Source organism: Ascaphus truei, chromosome 21, assembly GCF_040206685.1.
Source record: "Ascaphus truei isolate aAscTru1 chromosome 21, aAscTru1.hap1, whole genome shotgun sequence".
Classification (NCBI taxonomy): Eukaryota; Metazoa; Chordata; class Amphibia; order Anura; family Ascaphidae; genus Ascaphus; species Ascaphus truei.
In genome coordinates this window covers 12,561,967-12,577,811 of record NC_134503.1, presented here as the reverse complement: position 1 = coordinate 12,577,811, position 15,845 = coordinate 12,561,967, and the positions used below count along the sequence as shown (strand labels likewise).

At 43.5% G+C, this 15,845-nt stretch overlaps 1 protein-coding gene across 5 annotated transcripts in view; it reads right to left on the bottom strand.

Moving 5' to 3' along the window:
- GARNL3 (GTPase activating Rap/RanGAP domain like 3) overlaps positions 1-15,845 on the bottom strand; it is a 252,359-nt gene that overhangs the window by 16,989 nt on the left and 219,525 nt on the right. For all 5 annotated transcript variants that reach the window (XM_075578984.1, XM_075578986.1, XM_075578985.1 and 2 more), the window contains 7 exons: positions 15,392-15,490; positions 6,972-7,088; positions 3,517-3,692; positions 2,970-3,128; positions 1,616-1,682; positions 604-711; positions 110-228 (listed from right to left, as the gene is read on the bottom strand). In XM_075578984.1, the coding sequence (XP_075435099.1) occupies positions 110-228; positions 604-711; positions 1,616-1,682; positions 2,970-3,128; positions 3,517-3,692; positions 6,972-7,088; positions 15,392-15,490 (845 nt within the window). The remainder of the gene's footprint in view (positions 1-109; positions 229-603; positions 712-1,615; positions 1,683-2,969; positions 3,129-3,516; positions 3,693-6,971; positions 7,089-15,391; positions 15,491-15,845) is intronic.

The following is a 15,845-nucleotide window of genomic DNA, read 5'->3' as shown; positions in this document are numbered from 1 at the left end:
AATAACCCCTGGTATTATCAGCCAGGTGAAACTCCATTATCCATGCCATGCGGAAGGCTGGGTTATCATTCAAATGAAAACACAATATTCTGGAAGGTAGATTGCTTACCCTGGATGCCACAAGCTGGAGCTCAGGCACAACAGATGTATGGACCAAGTTGCCATTCACAACCAATCGAATTTCAATAGAATCGGTGGTGAAAGCCAGAATGTAAGGGAACGCACAGACTGCAATGTAGGAAAAAACGGGTATCACATACAGTAAAAATCTCCAGTAAAATATAAAGAGTTATGTTTACTAAGCGGGGCTCTCCCAATATGTGATCTACAGTTTACTTGTGCATTTCAACATTCCCAGCTCGCTCTTAAAGAGCCCCTCCAGCAATAATGGGGTTAACCTCTAGTGCTGGATGGATTACGATGTATTGCAAAGCAAAGTGTTGCAGGCTTGTCTGGCAGAGATAAAATGAATGCAATGTTTTGAGATATTTGGGATGAATGGGCTGGCCCATTGAGTCCCGTGTATAAACATGGAAGGTCAAATACTCTGGCTAACCAATCATTTCAGATCTAAAAACTAGACTAAATCATTTGATGACCTACCAATAGCATTGGGAACTTGGTTCCAGCTAAACTGGAAGTCAGATGCGGATGGCTGGATCAGTGGAGAACCTCCATTGAACGGGCACACCTTTTTGTAGTAGCAAATATCTGAAAATGGACAAACGTTTGTCACATAAAATGGAAAATGGTCAAGAATCGGACTATTGAGAAAAATCGAACAAAATCCCCGTTATGGCAGTGTAAGCTATTATTTATTTACACTTTAAAAATGTCTCTAACTGTACAACTGCTGCATAACTCTTACCTGACCTGCAATCTCCTCTTTTAAAATTGACTCACTTTTTCTTTGCTCGATAGAAATATTTTGAGTCAAGTGTGGGCGTTTTCTGAGATCTCAAAATGAGCTTAATAGTAGAACAATGGAAACCTCCTGCTGCATTATAAAGCCATCCTTCCCAGCTCACCTCAACCATCATATTTGTAGCCTGTATACCTGAGCGGTGGTAGGTTAAATAAAAATGGCAGGTTGATGAATGAACCCACTTGATTTGCACATGTATATGGCTAGTAAGGGGGTAATAAAAGCTTACAATTCATTTTGTAGCTTTGGCTACTATTTACTATTTACATAGAGATCCTCCATCATTGATGGGCTCTCTACCATGTTGAAAGCTACCCCAATCCCGCTCTATCCTGCGTTCTTCTCACTTTTGGAATGGTCCTCCCATAATTCCATGCTGTCCCTCTCAACAAAGAAGGGAAACAACCAATGTCCGACTCGTCTAGGAGATTTAAAAGCTGTATTCATTTGGAAAAATGCATAAGACTAGCACACTGTGATTCAAAGTGATTTTATTTCACCTTTCCTACGTTTCAGTCCTTTTTCACTTGCCTAAATAGCTTACTAACACGAAACTAAGAGATGCATGTTCCCAAAATGTTTTTTGGCAACAATTTTTATGCAAAACTGCCACTTTAAAATCAGATTACGACATACTATAAATTTATGCTTTGATGTCGAGGATCTCAGAACTAGAAACCATCCACTTACAGTTATAACAGAGAAGTAATCCAGCTTCCCCATCTTCATACACATCAATAGCTGCAACAAAATTTACCTGCAATGATAATGTGTAAGGCTAGTGGACAAGATGGACATCGAGGATACAGTGTTTATTATATTTACTTGCTATGCATTGTGTTGGTGTTTCTCACATCCCCCTTTTGCTTGGTAACAAGTTCCAGTGAGTTTTACTTAAACTTAACTATATATATGGTGTATGTTATCAATTTCTATGAGCTACATTGAAAGCAGTAGACTATGACCCTTCAATGATGCAATACATCTCAAGAGTCAAGATGTTCTGTTTCATAACATGGATGTAAACAAGTATTTATAGCCCAGTCTAAATAAAATAGTTACTTGGCAATAGCATAGCCACATAAAAGCAAATGCAAGTATGCAGCCAGCGAGACATGTAGCTGAACAAAATAATTACAGCATTCGGCACTGTCCTGATTGAACAGAATCGGACTGGAATGATTACACTGGTATTTTAGCCAGCTGTGCAGATTTGGTGGAACAGCTGCAGTGCCAATTACAAGTAAAGCTGTCACAGAGAATAAGCTGCGGCATCAGCAGAACTGGGAAGGATAGTAAAATATCTTCCATGCTGGATAAGAGTAATATACTCCAGTGCCCTCCTCCTGCTGTACTTTAAAATGTACTGTGTAATGATGCTGTATACCTCAATAACTTTCTAATGACCAGGAAAACTTCAGTGCACCGAAGACACCTTCCCAGGGAAAATATCACTTAATGTAAACCCATCGCATGACGGAGATCCACCAAGCTTCCACCTATCTTACCATCACGTTAACAGTGCTTTTGTGGTGTCTCCATGGCGGTAATGCTGCAGTTATGCATGATGTATTATTATGTACCAGTGTTGGTTGCCTCTGCTCTCTCTCTTTCCCCTCAAGCAAAAGACCTCGTTTTGGGGGTGGACCAATTTAATGCCAAGATGTGCTTCACAGTATTGGAAGGTCATGCAACGTTATGTGACAATAACATGACGCTAAGCCTTTGCTAATATTAGATGTTTGATTTTACATATAATTCGGTTTGAAGATACCTTGTTAACTGAAGGAGCATAAAGTACGTTCCTGTTTCAGGTAATGTCACGTTGAGCCCTGATTTAATGGTGCTTTATGGATAGACCCCCTTATGGGCTGGCAGATTATTATACCAGCTTCATGCTTGAAGTCCATATGGCATCTGGTATCTCAATCCACAAATGGAATTCTAGACTGCTGCATGAAGCCCACACCTTATTCCCCCCAAGGTAAGCAAACCAAAGCCAATTTAGTGTCTTGTTGTAACTTAATTAACATTGAGAACTTACCCTACTTGCATCAACATGATGCAGCCTGCAGGACTCTCCAGTGCTCTCGTTAACTAAATCAAACTGGTGTCGATATGCCACGCAGATCATGTTGTCATTCTCACCAGTAGGTCCATCTACAAGAGCCATCACCACTGGAGGATCAGACAGACAAATCTCCTGCAATCAGACAAACACCTAAATTAACCTAAAGAAATTAAGGAATGACTACACTGGACCTCAAAGTAAGATCCGGAGCCTGGCCTTTGCCCTGAGAAGCATTTTATTTTACCTTCACCTGTCACAAGTATAACATGTTCGTTGTTATGGGCAGAGATTTGTTCGATGTATAGTGCTGTGTAATCGGAAGTACGCCAGAAAGTGAAAGGGTCAGATACTCATTATGAAAATTACAACATTGTTGCATAGTCAGAAAATAGATGACGATGAAGAATTACTGTACAGTATTTCAAATATATTCTTATGATGCAACATCCCATGAGGATTAACAACTGTTATTGATGCATAATATGGTTCATTAAATGAGACACGCTCCACTGAAACCTACCCTGATGTACTGGAACTCCTCCACCGGTGATTCTGTCAAAGGTGAGGTCATAGAGAGACCTGTAAAACTGTTGAGCTGGTTGTGTTTTCTTGTGATGAGCAGTAGTTTGTTCCGAATGGCCACTACAATTCTCAGCTCGTTGATGTGATGGGTGTTGATAGCGTATAAATGGCAACCTGTTTGGAGATGACAAAAGGCTCTAGTTCCTGATATTTAATAACACTGCTGTTCAAAACAGAACCAGTAAATGAATGGGTGATCTCAGTGACACTGCTAGTGAGCAATGTATACCTTCAGTCCTTGAAAGTAGGGTCCTCGAAGGACTACATGGTATCATGATATCTGTCATGATACTAAGGGTGTCTATTTACTATAGTGTGATAACCATATGAATCATATCAGTCATTAACGGCCATTGAAGTAAACAGGGTAGAGGCACTTTATTGTATAAACCACATAATCCTATGCTGATGGTATATTTTTGAGAGAGGTGTGAACATGATCTGCCATCTTAAGTCAAAGCAGTCTTTTTTTTTTTTAACCTTTTTTTGGTTAAGGAACATTATAATTATATTATGGAACCCCAACCCTCTCTAATAGCGTTTCTGAGATAAGATGCATCTTTAGGAACCCCAACTCTCTCTAACAGCGCATCTGAGATCAGATGCATCGTGAGGAACACCAACCCTCTCTAATAGCGCGTCTGAGATTAGATGCATTGTAAGGAGCCCCAACCCTCTCTAATAGCGCGCCTGAGATCAGATGCATTGTAAGGAGCCCCAACCCTCTCTAATAGCGTGCCTAAGATCAGATGCATTGTAAATTCTTCTGTATTTGGTAAAAATTTCAAATCGCCTGAAAATTGCAGGGAACCATTTAGGGATGCCAGGGAACCCCTGTGTAAAAACACTGGTCTGTTACTTTGCTTTTAATAATCGCTCATTGTCGAAATCCTAATCTGTGGAAATTATACTGATCTATTCTTTATAGTCAGGATACTTTACATAAAACACAAATTAAGGGGTTGCCTTATGTATGAAAAAAAACGACAACAATTGTACAGCTGAAATAATGGCGACTCAATCAGAACCAGAGTTTACGAAATGGACACATTTTAAAGTCCGTTCAAATGAATGGCGTTCAAGATGAGACAAGATTACCACCGTTCAGTAAATCTGGGCTTCTGTAATTCATGCCACTTTAAAAGTTCCAAAAAATGACAACGTCGTATTAGCAAGATTACACCTTTTGGGAAAAAAACCATTAGCAAGGTAAGAAAATGTTTGCTTGTTTTAGCGCTGTTTCTTAATATACTTATATAACAGGCAAAAAAAAGGTTTTAAGTTATTATCTGATAAGAAAATAATGGCTCTAACTAGGTGCAATTTTAGCCCTTTCTTTCTAGCAGGGGCTGCAATGAGCAGATCCTCCAGCTGCAAAGGAGGTGCAAAGTATTTATTCCGTGTCTGCCCTGATTTCTACTTTCTGCGATCCAGTAGAAGGTGGATGGACATGAGGTGCAACATATAGTGATGTATCAGATGTTTTCCTTTTCATAACGGACTTCACTTATATTAAATATACTGCTAAAGTTCGGGGCTCTTCCACTGGCGCCCCACAATTGGCCAACTGGAGTTTGCAAGATGAGAGAAAAAATCCAGTCACACGGTCTCCTTTCGGAGATTTATTCAGCAGTAAAGCAAACCAACGTTTCGACTGCCACGCAGTCTTTGTCAAGGTGAGGGCGGACATACAAATCAAAAGTGTATATATATATATACACTTTTGATTTGTATACACCACCACGGGGTATAGTCAGGTGTGAGTCACTGCTACCCGATGGCTGGCTCCAACCCCGTACAGCACTTTGATGCTATGACTAGAGCCGAGTTCGGCGTCTTGGTAGCCATCCCAACAAGGGGGAGGCCATGCCGGGTTTGTCATTGTGTGCGGCCGCCAGGAGGTGCGCCGGGTTCACGTGGATGTGAACTTGATGGTGCGCATGCGTGAACCTCCGTCGCGGCCGTGTCGTCACAGGCGGACCCGTTTCAGCCGTTTTCCAGCTGCAATAACTCTAGATAGGTAAGCATAGGGGTATATATATATATATATATATATATATATATATATATATATGTGCTTTTGATTTGTATGTCCGCCCTCACCTTGACAAAGACTGCGTGGCAGTCGAAACGTTGGTTTGCTTTACTGCTTTATAAATCTCCAAAAGAGAAGACCGCGTGCCTGGATTTTTTCCCTCTCATCTTGCGTACCTATTCGTGAGCACCGGCAGTTGATTACTTTTTTTACACAGATGATACGTGTGCCAGATATCAGCTTTATTCCAACTGGAGTTTGCCACATGCACGCTCACTTGTAAATGTATATGTACAGCTGGTAGAAACGCTTACAAAATGCTGAAGTATAATCATTTTCAAGTCTTTCAATGTATCTAAAATGACATTACAATAAGCCTGTGTCCAGCGGGGGATTCCCAGATCCGCCACCCCCAGGCACTGTACCTGGTACTGCCGCCCTCCGTCTTCTTCGAAATCGGACGTCACCAACACAACGTCACATGGCGTGTCATTGATGTGGCAAAGCGACATCATTTGACGCCTCAATGGCGTGGTGCCATGGCAACGAGAAGCCGTGTGACATCGCAGCGTCATTTGACGCTGCAGAAAGAAGGCGGAGGCGGCAGCAGGTAAGGAACTTCCCATCAGGCCCGATAGGCCAGAGAGCACGGCCTCTGGGTATGGGGCAGCGAGCACGGCCTCTGGGTATGGGGCAGCGAGCACGGCTTCTGGGTATGGGCAGCGAGCACGGCCTCTGGGTATGGGGCAGCGAGCACGGCCTCTGGGTATGGGGCAGCGAGCACGGCCTCTGGGTATGGGGCAGCGAGCACGGCCTCTGGGTATGGGGCAGCGAGCACGGCCTCTGGGTATGGGGCAGCGAGCACGGCCTCTGGGTATGGGGCAGCGAGCACGGCCTCTGGGTATGGGCAGCGAGCACGGCCTCTGGGTATGGGGCAGCGAGCACGGCCTCTGGGTATGGGGCAGCGAGCACGGCCTCTGGGTATGGGGCAGCGAGCACGGCCTCTGGGTATGGGGCAGCGAGCACGGCCTCTGGGTATGGGCAGCGAGCACGGCCTCTGGGTATGGGGCAGCGAGCACGGCCTCTGGGTATGGGGCAGCGAGCACGGCCTCTGGGTATGGGGCCTAATAGAAAATCCGCCACTGCTTGTGGCCCTTCTATTCCTACACAGTTTCTGGTCCGGTCCCGTTAGAGAGCTGGTTAAAGAGCCTTGCTCCACAGCCATTGGTAAAAAAAAAAAAAAAGCTTTTGATTTTAATTAATGACAATAATGATATTGTCAGGGATTGTGAAGGACAGAGCTAAGTGCTGTCCCTTCAATAAATGTTCACAAAAAAAAAACAAAAAACGTAACCTACCTTTTGTTTTTTCCAGTTTATTTTCTCTGCATTCATACTTTCTCTTCAGAACTTGCTTGTCTTCCAGGCATTCTCTGATGGAGCTGAGCCTGAACACATACAGACGTGCGTCTTTTCCTGGTAACAGAGAGAGAGAAAGAAAAGGTCAGACATATTTAGAACAGAATAGACTCAGATAACACACACACACACACACACACACACACACACACACACACACACACACACACATACACACACACACACACACACACACACACACACACACACACCTCAAATTCCTCGATTCGCACCAGCTGCATAAAAAATGGTTTTATTTATTTCAGCGCACAGAAATGAGCTGCGCTTGGCATAAATAGTTTGTACTGAAAATAATTTTTCCGTGTGCCACAAAATCAATTAAAAGTGCGTCAGAATCGGCTGCCAAGCGCAACTAAAGCGATTCTTATAGTGTTAGCGCAAAATCAAGTTGCTATGTAGAACCTAAAAATGTATTTGACGCAGCACACAGCGGTTTCATTATGTTGGTTAAAAATTATATATATTACTTTCACAGTACGGCTATAATAAATAATATTACACTAATAATTGATATTTACTAATACTAGTTAAATGAAACACCTAGTTATTTTTTTTTTAATATAAGTTGTATTAATCAGGTATTCAATACGAGATATATGTTAAAAATCATTTGCAAACACCAAATTATGCATCACGTATGAAGTCTTCTTACTTAGGAGGTACATTTTCTAAAGGTTTGTACTCATTTTTAGCACTGGGATTGTTACGCACAAAAACATTGAATATAACATTTTTGTCATCTTCAATGTCAAGGTTTTTTAGTAGGCATACATGGGGTATAAACTTTGGATATTAACCCTTTGGGTGCCCCTTGACGTTGCTACGTCATATTCTACGTGCTCGTTCTGTAGGGGAGACCGGGTCCTGAGCTCCTGTGGGGCGCTGAATGCGATCTGGCCGGATGTGGAACAGAAGGACTTCTCTTTCGTCCCATCAAGCAGGGATGTTACTCTCCAGGAGGCACAGGTGGCTCAATCAGTCCCTGCTTCAGCACAGAGGTTCAATGATTGTTCGACTGAGCCTCTGATTGAGCCACCTGTGCTGAAACAGGGATATCCTTAAAACCTGACGTGCTGGTGGCCCTTGAGGACTGGAGTCGGCCACCCCCTGCGCTAAACCTACTGCATGTGACCAATACGATGTTCTCAACTTCATAATAGTCATTGCACTCAAATAAAAGAAACTCGTCTGAACTGATGGAAGCAACAAAATGATGAAAACACTTTAATCATAACCAAATTGTGATGAAAAGCAGAACAAATAACCATGTAGGAAAATAATCATGAGCTGTATTGTCGTTTCACATGAATAGAGCGCGGCCTTGTGTTATGTTTGAAGTGTCCTGCCTTGACAACTTTAATTGCTTGCTTTGTTATCTCCTGCAACCCAGCAGTTCTAGGCAATTAAATGAATTCAGCTGGTAGGGCATAGAGTATAATTATCTGCTCCAGCAATCCCACCAGGGTTTCTGAGACTCCCATCAGTTGTACCCCAAAACCACTGTTATGATCACATATTTAAATGTGATGTGCACCGTGGAACAGGAACAGGTAGGGTTGCCAGGTGTCCAGTATTAAACCGGACTGTCCTGTATTTGGACACTGTCCAGTAAAGAATTGAAGGTAATACTGGACGTGTATGTGTATACCGGTAATACATCTCTGGACATAGTGACCTGACCGGCTTGGGGGGGGGGGTGGGGGGTGGAGCAGGGAGAGCGCAGGGCTGTTGGTAGGGGGCTTGGCAGCTTCCTCCATCCTGATTGGCTGTTTCTGGGTAATGCAGCCAATCAGGAGGAGGTGTAAGGAGCGGAGGAAACAGAGCATGGTGTGAAGATGAGGTGTGTGTCAGGCACGTCCCACCTTTCACCATTGTATCCTGTATTTTTGGAAGACACACCTGGCAACCCTAGTTGCAGAAGATATGGATTAACCCTAGTTGCAGAAGATATGGATTAACCCTAGTTGCAGAAGATATGGATTAACCCTAGTTGCAGAAGATATGGATTAACCCTAGTTGCAGAAGATATGGATTAACCCTAGTTGCAGAAGATATGGATCATACACAAAAAAACAGAGATACACTACATTTAAAAGACAGCCTAAGCACAATACAAACAATAGGCTTGTATTATGCCCCTAATGTGACCGCTGGCACCAGTGAGACATTAAAGCAGTACGAGTTACTTGTCAAATCGGACTGGTAGTTATCATTTCATTTGAGTCCACACTAAACATTTGTTTTACCTGCCCACGTTCACCCTGCGAGTACCAAAATCTGGGAGGTGTTGGACCCGGAAAAAGGCAACTTAACAGAAAATGACTTGCTGATTTACCAGTGAGACTCCAATATAGTCGGAGACTGATTACAAGTCAGCGGAAGGCACAGAGAACATGTCACATTGCTGAATGCAAGCGGCAAAATATATTGTACCCCCTGCTCCGTGAACGAATGCAACTAAAACACTGTATGAGATCAGCAGGATTGCTGCAATAACGCCAAGCTTAGCTCCTCAACATACCTATGGACATCTCTTTACAGCAGAGGTGGGCAACTCCAGGGTCACCAACAGGCCAGGTTTTCAGGATATCCCTGCTTCAGCACAGGTGGCTCAATCAGTCCCTGCTTCAGCACAGGTGGCTCAATCAAGAAGCAGGGATATCCTGAAAACCTGACCTGTTGGTGACCCCTGAGGACTGGAGTCCTGCTTTAAAGTATAACAATATTCACTGCAAATCTAGAATGAAACAGACTCTTAGCATGTTAAAGGGTCCTACAAAATGCCCCAGATTTCTCTGCAGCTGCAGTCTAGTCTCGTGTAATGGGCTGTAATGGGTTTTGCTGTAAATATAGACTTTACAAACCCGCGACATCCATCAACAAATAACAAATGCTGACACTTTTATGAAGCTCATTTGCAATTTAAATCAACCAATTACCGGGCCCAATGTCAATCGTGGAATAACTAGACTGTAATGACTGGACATGTTACGCATACAAATAAAACGTATGGAATACAGAGGATGTACACTGATGCGTGCTGGTGCTTTGTAAGAAGAGGTTAGATTGCCTTAACAAGGCCGCAGTACTATGCCTACTACCCAGATATTCTAAATCTGTTATACCAGGGGTGCACAAACTGGGGGGTGTGACATTGTCGGAGGGTGGGGGGGCGCTCTTCCCCACAACATTTATATTAAATGCCAGGGGAGTGCGCAAGGCCCGTAAGTCCCTTACCTTGTCTCCGGCGACTTCTGGCCGCGGGGGTCACATGATGTCGTGACATCGGAGAACGCCAGAGAAAAGGTATGGGGGGGCAGGGGGTAGAGCAGGCAGGGGGTGCAGATAAAAAAAGTTTGCGCACCCCTGCGTTATACAACAGGCAGAACTAGGGTTGCCAGGTGTCCGGTGTTACATAGGAGATGAGGTTGAAAAAAGACATACGTCCATCAAGTTCAACTTATGCTAAATGTAGCGACAGATACTTTATCCTATATCCGTACTTACATTATATTGATCCAGAGGAAGGCAAACAAAAAACCCCAGTGACACATCATCTAGAGATATCTCCTAAGGTGAAAAATAAATTCCCTCCTGACTCCAAGAATTGGCAATCAGGTTACTCCCTGGATCAACATCCATCCAATGTTTACTTATTTGGTACATCCCTGTATACCTTTCCTTTCTAGAAATGATATCACACTTTGTTTGAAGGTATCTATTGGATCTGCCATCACAGGTATTGAACCGAATGTCCTGTATTTGGACACTGTGTCCAGTAAAAACGGAGAGGTAATGCCGGGCATGTATCTATCCGCTGTTACCTCTCTGGACTCTGTGACCTGACTGGCTTGGGGGGCCGCGGGATTTCCCAGAGCAGGGAGAGAGCACGGCTGCTGCTAGGGGTCTGGACAGCTTCCTCCATCCTGATTGGCTGCAGCTGGGTAATGCAGCCAATCAGGAGATGGTGTCAGGAGCTTGGGCATCGGGCCAAAGAGAGGAGGAAACAGCATGGAGTGGTAAGAGGTGTGTGTGCATGTGCCTGTATCTCGAGCACATCACACCTTTAACCATTGTGTCCAGTATTTTTGGAGAAGCCGCTTGGCAACCCTAAGCTGAACTAATTTGTTTTACCAAAGGTATATACATTATTTATTACATAAAAGAAAGGGAGATCATTTTTTGTTTGAATAAATAATAATAAAAACATTTTTTTTAGAAAGGAAGTAAAAATAAAAAAAAAGTAGTGATACTCCCTAGTCTGCAAATATAAAAGTAGTGTTACTCCATATACCCCCTAGTACCATCACTATCAAACACTGAGTGCTGCCATACTTCAATAAACGTTTATGGTATGGGTGGCCAACTCCAGTCCCCAAAGGCCACCAACAGGTCAGGTTTTCAGGATATCCCTGCTCCAGCACAGGTGGCTCAATCTAGTGCTGAAGCAGGGATATCCTGAAAGCCTGACCTGCTGGTGGCCCTTGAGGACTGGAGTTGGCCACCACCGCTATACTATAACACAGTGTTTCCCAACTCCAGTCCTCAAGGAACCCCAACAGGTCAGGTTAAGGATATCCCTGCTCCAGCACAGGTGGGTCAAATCAGCGGCTCAGTCATTTTGACTGAGCCACCTGTGCTGGAGCAGGGGTATCCTTACGACCTGACCTATTGGGGTTCCCTGAGGACTAGAGTTGGGAAACACTGCTATACAGGCATACCCCGCTTTAAGGACACTCACTTTAAGTACACTCGCGAGTAAGTACATGTCGCCCAATAGGCAAACGGCAGTTCACGCATGCGCCTGTCAGCACGTCCTGAACAGCAATACTAGCTCCCTACCTGTACCGAAGCTGTGCGCAAGCGGGGAGACTATAGAGCCTGTTACAAATGCCTTATTTACATCAGGTATGCATGTATAGGATGGTTGCAGTACAGTACATGCATCGATAAGTGGGGAAAAGGTAGTGCTTCACTTTAAGTACATTTTCGCTTTACATACCTGCTCCGGTCCCATTGCGTACGTTAATGCGGGGTATGCCCGTAACATGTTTATTTCTTACGTCTGTCATACACAATGTATTACAGTGCTTAAAAATCAAGTGTATTTCAGAACCGTAATTAGCCAGTAGAATTGTAAATTTATAGCAGCGTCACCCCCTCCCCCCTTCCAGATTTGTTTTAATGTATTTTTTTAAATAAACTTTGAGCCACCTGTGCTGAAGCAGTGATCTCCTGAAAACCTGACCTGTTGGTGGCCCCTCTCTATGGAGTAAATTCTATATTCGCTCAAGCCAAAGCAGCCGTTTTGGGATGAAAATACCCATTGCTGGCCTTGGGAATTTTTGTCCAAAAATGACTCCAACATCCGCGTCACAGTATATAGAATTTACCCCCAAATCCTACAAATACATACCATGTATCTGTTTTCCGTCACAAACTGCATAGTACTCACTGTTATCACTCAAATTAGCCCGAAAGCTGTTACAATTAGCATATACAATGTTACATTTTCTGTCTGCGCAATTATGATAAACTGGCCCGAAGGCCTTTATCACAAAAAAAAAAAGCAAAAATAATGACCTTGTATATTCCATTCTCAGAAATTGCGTGGATTTGCATTCTTTCTATATGGCCTTTCATCTCTAAATTGCATTTTGGACTGATTAAAATGTGCTGTGCGGAAGGCACATGAGTTTATGACATCGCATTACTGATCCGCGTCAGCCGGTGAAACGAGAGAGCAGAAACACAGCGAAGAACTTCTCTCTGTGGCCAAAGCAATAGTGGGCAATTGCAGATGTATTGCGACCCGTGCCTCGCTCCTGTGGGGGGAAGCGGCGTGATAGTCACGCCTCCCTTCTCGCGCGCGGCTGGTTAATAACAAATGTCCGCTTGTCCCGTTGGGTATGCGCCGCTGAAGTGCGCCACGGCTTGCAACAACATTGGCTACATCTGTTTGTGCGTCTGCAATGCGTTGCATGCCATTCTGGCATCCTAGGGGTTAAGGCAGGGTCGGGCAACTCCAGCCCTCAAGGGCTACCTACCGGTCTGGTTTTCAGGATATCCCTGCATCAGCACAGGTGGTGCAGTCAAAGACTGAGCCACCTGTGCTGAAGCAGGGATATCCTTGAAACCTGTTGGTGCCCCTTGAGGACTGCAGTTTCCCACGCCTGGGTTAAGGAGTAAATCCTATATGCTTCAAAGTGTCCGTTTGGACCAAAAAAAAAATACCCACTGGAATTTTGTTCCATCCGAATTCCGTCCAAATGGAAGCTTCGAAGTATAAAGGGGTTTCCTCAAAGACGTCTGCCCTGGGAATTTTTGCTAAAAGAAAATCTGTGTTTTGCCCAAATTATATATTCAGTTTCATCCAAATTTGGCACCTACCAGAAATTTATGTTATCCAAATACGTAGCTAAAGGGCACTGAACACACCAGCTTCTGTAGCATTTCAATTTCTGAATATATCTTCCTATAAAACGGGAGCGCCACAAGTAAATGTGTTCCGAGAATAATGTGTCTTCGTCTGTCTTTAAGGACGTATTCCCAAAGTGCTACTTAACATTTACCTTTATTAATCCTTCTTTTCTATTTCCCTTTCATGTGCACTTACTCAGGCTGAAAAGGAAACATTAAAATGTTGTAATGTCTCCCGATTCTTCCTTCATTCAGCCTGACGCTATTCTTCATTCTGACGCACGGGATTCAAAGTTGAGAATTCTTGCTAAAAAGGTATAAAGCCGAATTGTTCGCCACCCCGAGTAAAACTTTGATTTGTTATGAACTCCTGTCTCTATACAGTGCAAACCAGTAACAATAACATATGGTGCATGTTATTATTAGATGGAAAGCCTAAAACAAAGTCAGGGGTCCGTTTCATTTACATTTGGTAACAAAATGATGATCACCAATAAAAGAATGGATAGTCTAGTGCAGGAGTGGCCAACTCCAGTCTTCAAGGGCCACTAACAGAGCAGGTGTTAATTAGAGGGGGGCTGATTTGGATCTGCAGCAGATCGGTCGGTTCCTTTGGATCAATTTCAAAAAGGGCGATTCACATTTTGCAGATTTTTGATTATTATTACAGCACAACCCCGTTATAGTGGTTATAACGCGGTCTCATTCTGTGGCCCCCAAGGACCGCGTTGTAACGGGGGTTCAGCTGTATTATTAATGCGCTCTGCGGATTCCGCAATCCGTGGACGGATTTGCAGATCGGCCAACGGATTGCTGTATCCGTGGATTGGATTCTACAAATCCTTCGCCGGATTGTATCCAATGGCGGATTTTGATGAATCCGTGCGGATTAAAGAACGACCAAATCCGGCCGCGGATTTTACACCGCGAAACGGATTTTGGGGGGGGGGGGGGAAATGCGACAAAATCCGGGAAACAGATTTGGGCACATTTGCCCATTTCTAGTTTTAATGATATCCCTGCTTCAGCACAAGTGGCTCAATGAGTGTCTCAGTCAGTGACTAAGCCACTCATGGAGCCACCTGTGCTGAAGCAGGGATATCATTAAAACCTGACATGTTGGTAGCCCTTTAGGACTGGAGTTGCTAACCCCTGGTCTAGTGTTAATGTTACTGGTCGAAATCCCAGTGTCACCAACTTGTGACTTTGAGCAAGTAACTTTATCTACCGGTGTCTGAAGCACCAAAATTACAGGTATGCAGCGGCGCCCCATGGCACTTGCCTGTGCCGGCCGTCTCCTTTCTGGTGAAAAATGATATGGATTGTAATCTGCCCCCATGTAACCCCTACCCAACTCCTCCTATCGACACTCCCAAAGAAACAACCTGACGCACACAGCACAAGAACTGGAGCAAAGCCACATGGTACATTGGCACATAGAGGTGCAACACAAAAATGATGCAATATGTGCCAATTTCGCTCCAAACTTACATTAGTACATATGGGCCAATGTTTCTTCACATATACATTTTACTTGTGGCCCAGAATAGACTATCTGCCTTCACATTTAAATATCCTGTAAATGATATTACACTCTTACATCAATCAAATTTGGTTCCAATCAGTAACTATGTAGACCAGGGGCTGGTCCTTTTGACTGAGCCACTGATTGAGCCACCTGTGCTGAAACAGGGATATCCTTGAAACCTGACCTGTTGGTGGCTCTTGACAACTAGAGTTGGCCACCTTTGATATAGAGCATCGGCCTTGAGTGTATTTTTTCAGCCCACCACTAAAGCGCTGGTCATTTTTTTTTTTCATAGACAGACGTTTGTGGGGACTTTTGAAAGTTAAGTGGTTTGTTACTAGGATCAAATGTAAACCTGAAAAAAAAATGCAAGTTGGCCAAAGAGTCTTACCTTTGTCTGCTCGGGTAATTAAAAGATCCAGAGTTTCTAGCATGTGCATCTGCTTGACCTGAAGAGTTTTATCAAACACTGGTATAGATGGCTGTCCATCTGAGAGGAAAAAAAAGAAGGTTTACATCTTAAAATAACTCCTCTGTCGTGTCCCATGTTACTACCCAGCTGTCTGCTCATCTTGATCACTTTTAAGCCATTGGACATAAAATCTGCTCAAAAAGTTACTGCCAAGGTATTGAATGGGCAAGATTTTGATCTTGACTAAAGACTGAAATTTAATGGACATTAAACTCAACTCGCTAAACAGATTTAAACTTAACATCAACATCATTTAAACATCAACTCAATAAACAGATTTCATTAGGGTCTGTTAAGTCATGGATACCGTAACCCAGATACTGTATGTGTTTCCACATACTGTATTTTGTTAAACCTTGACAACCTCTGGGAG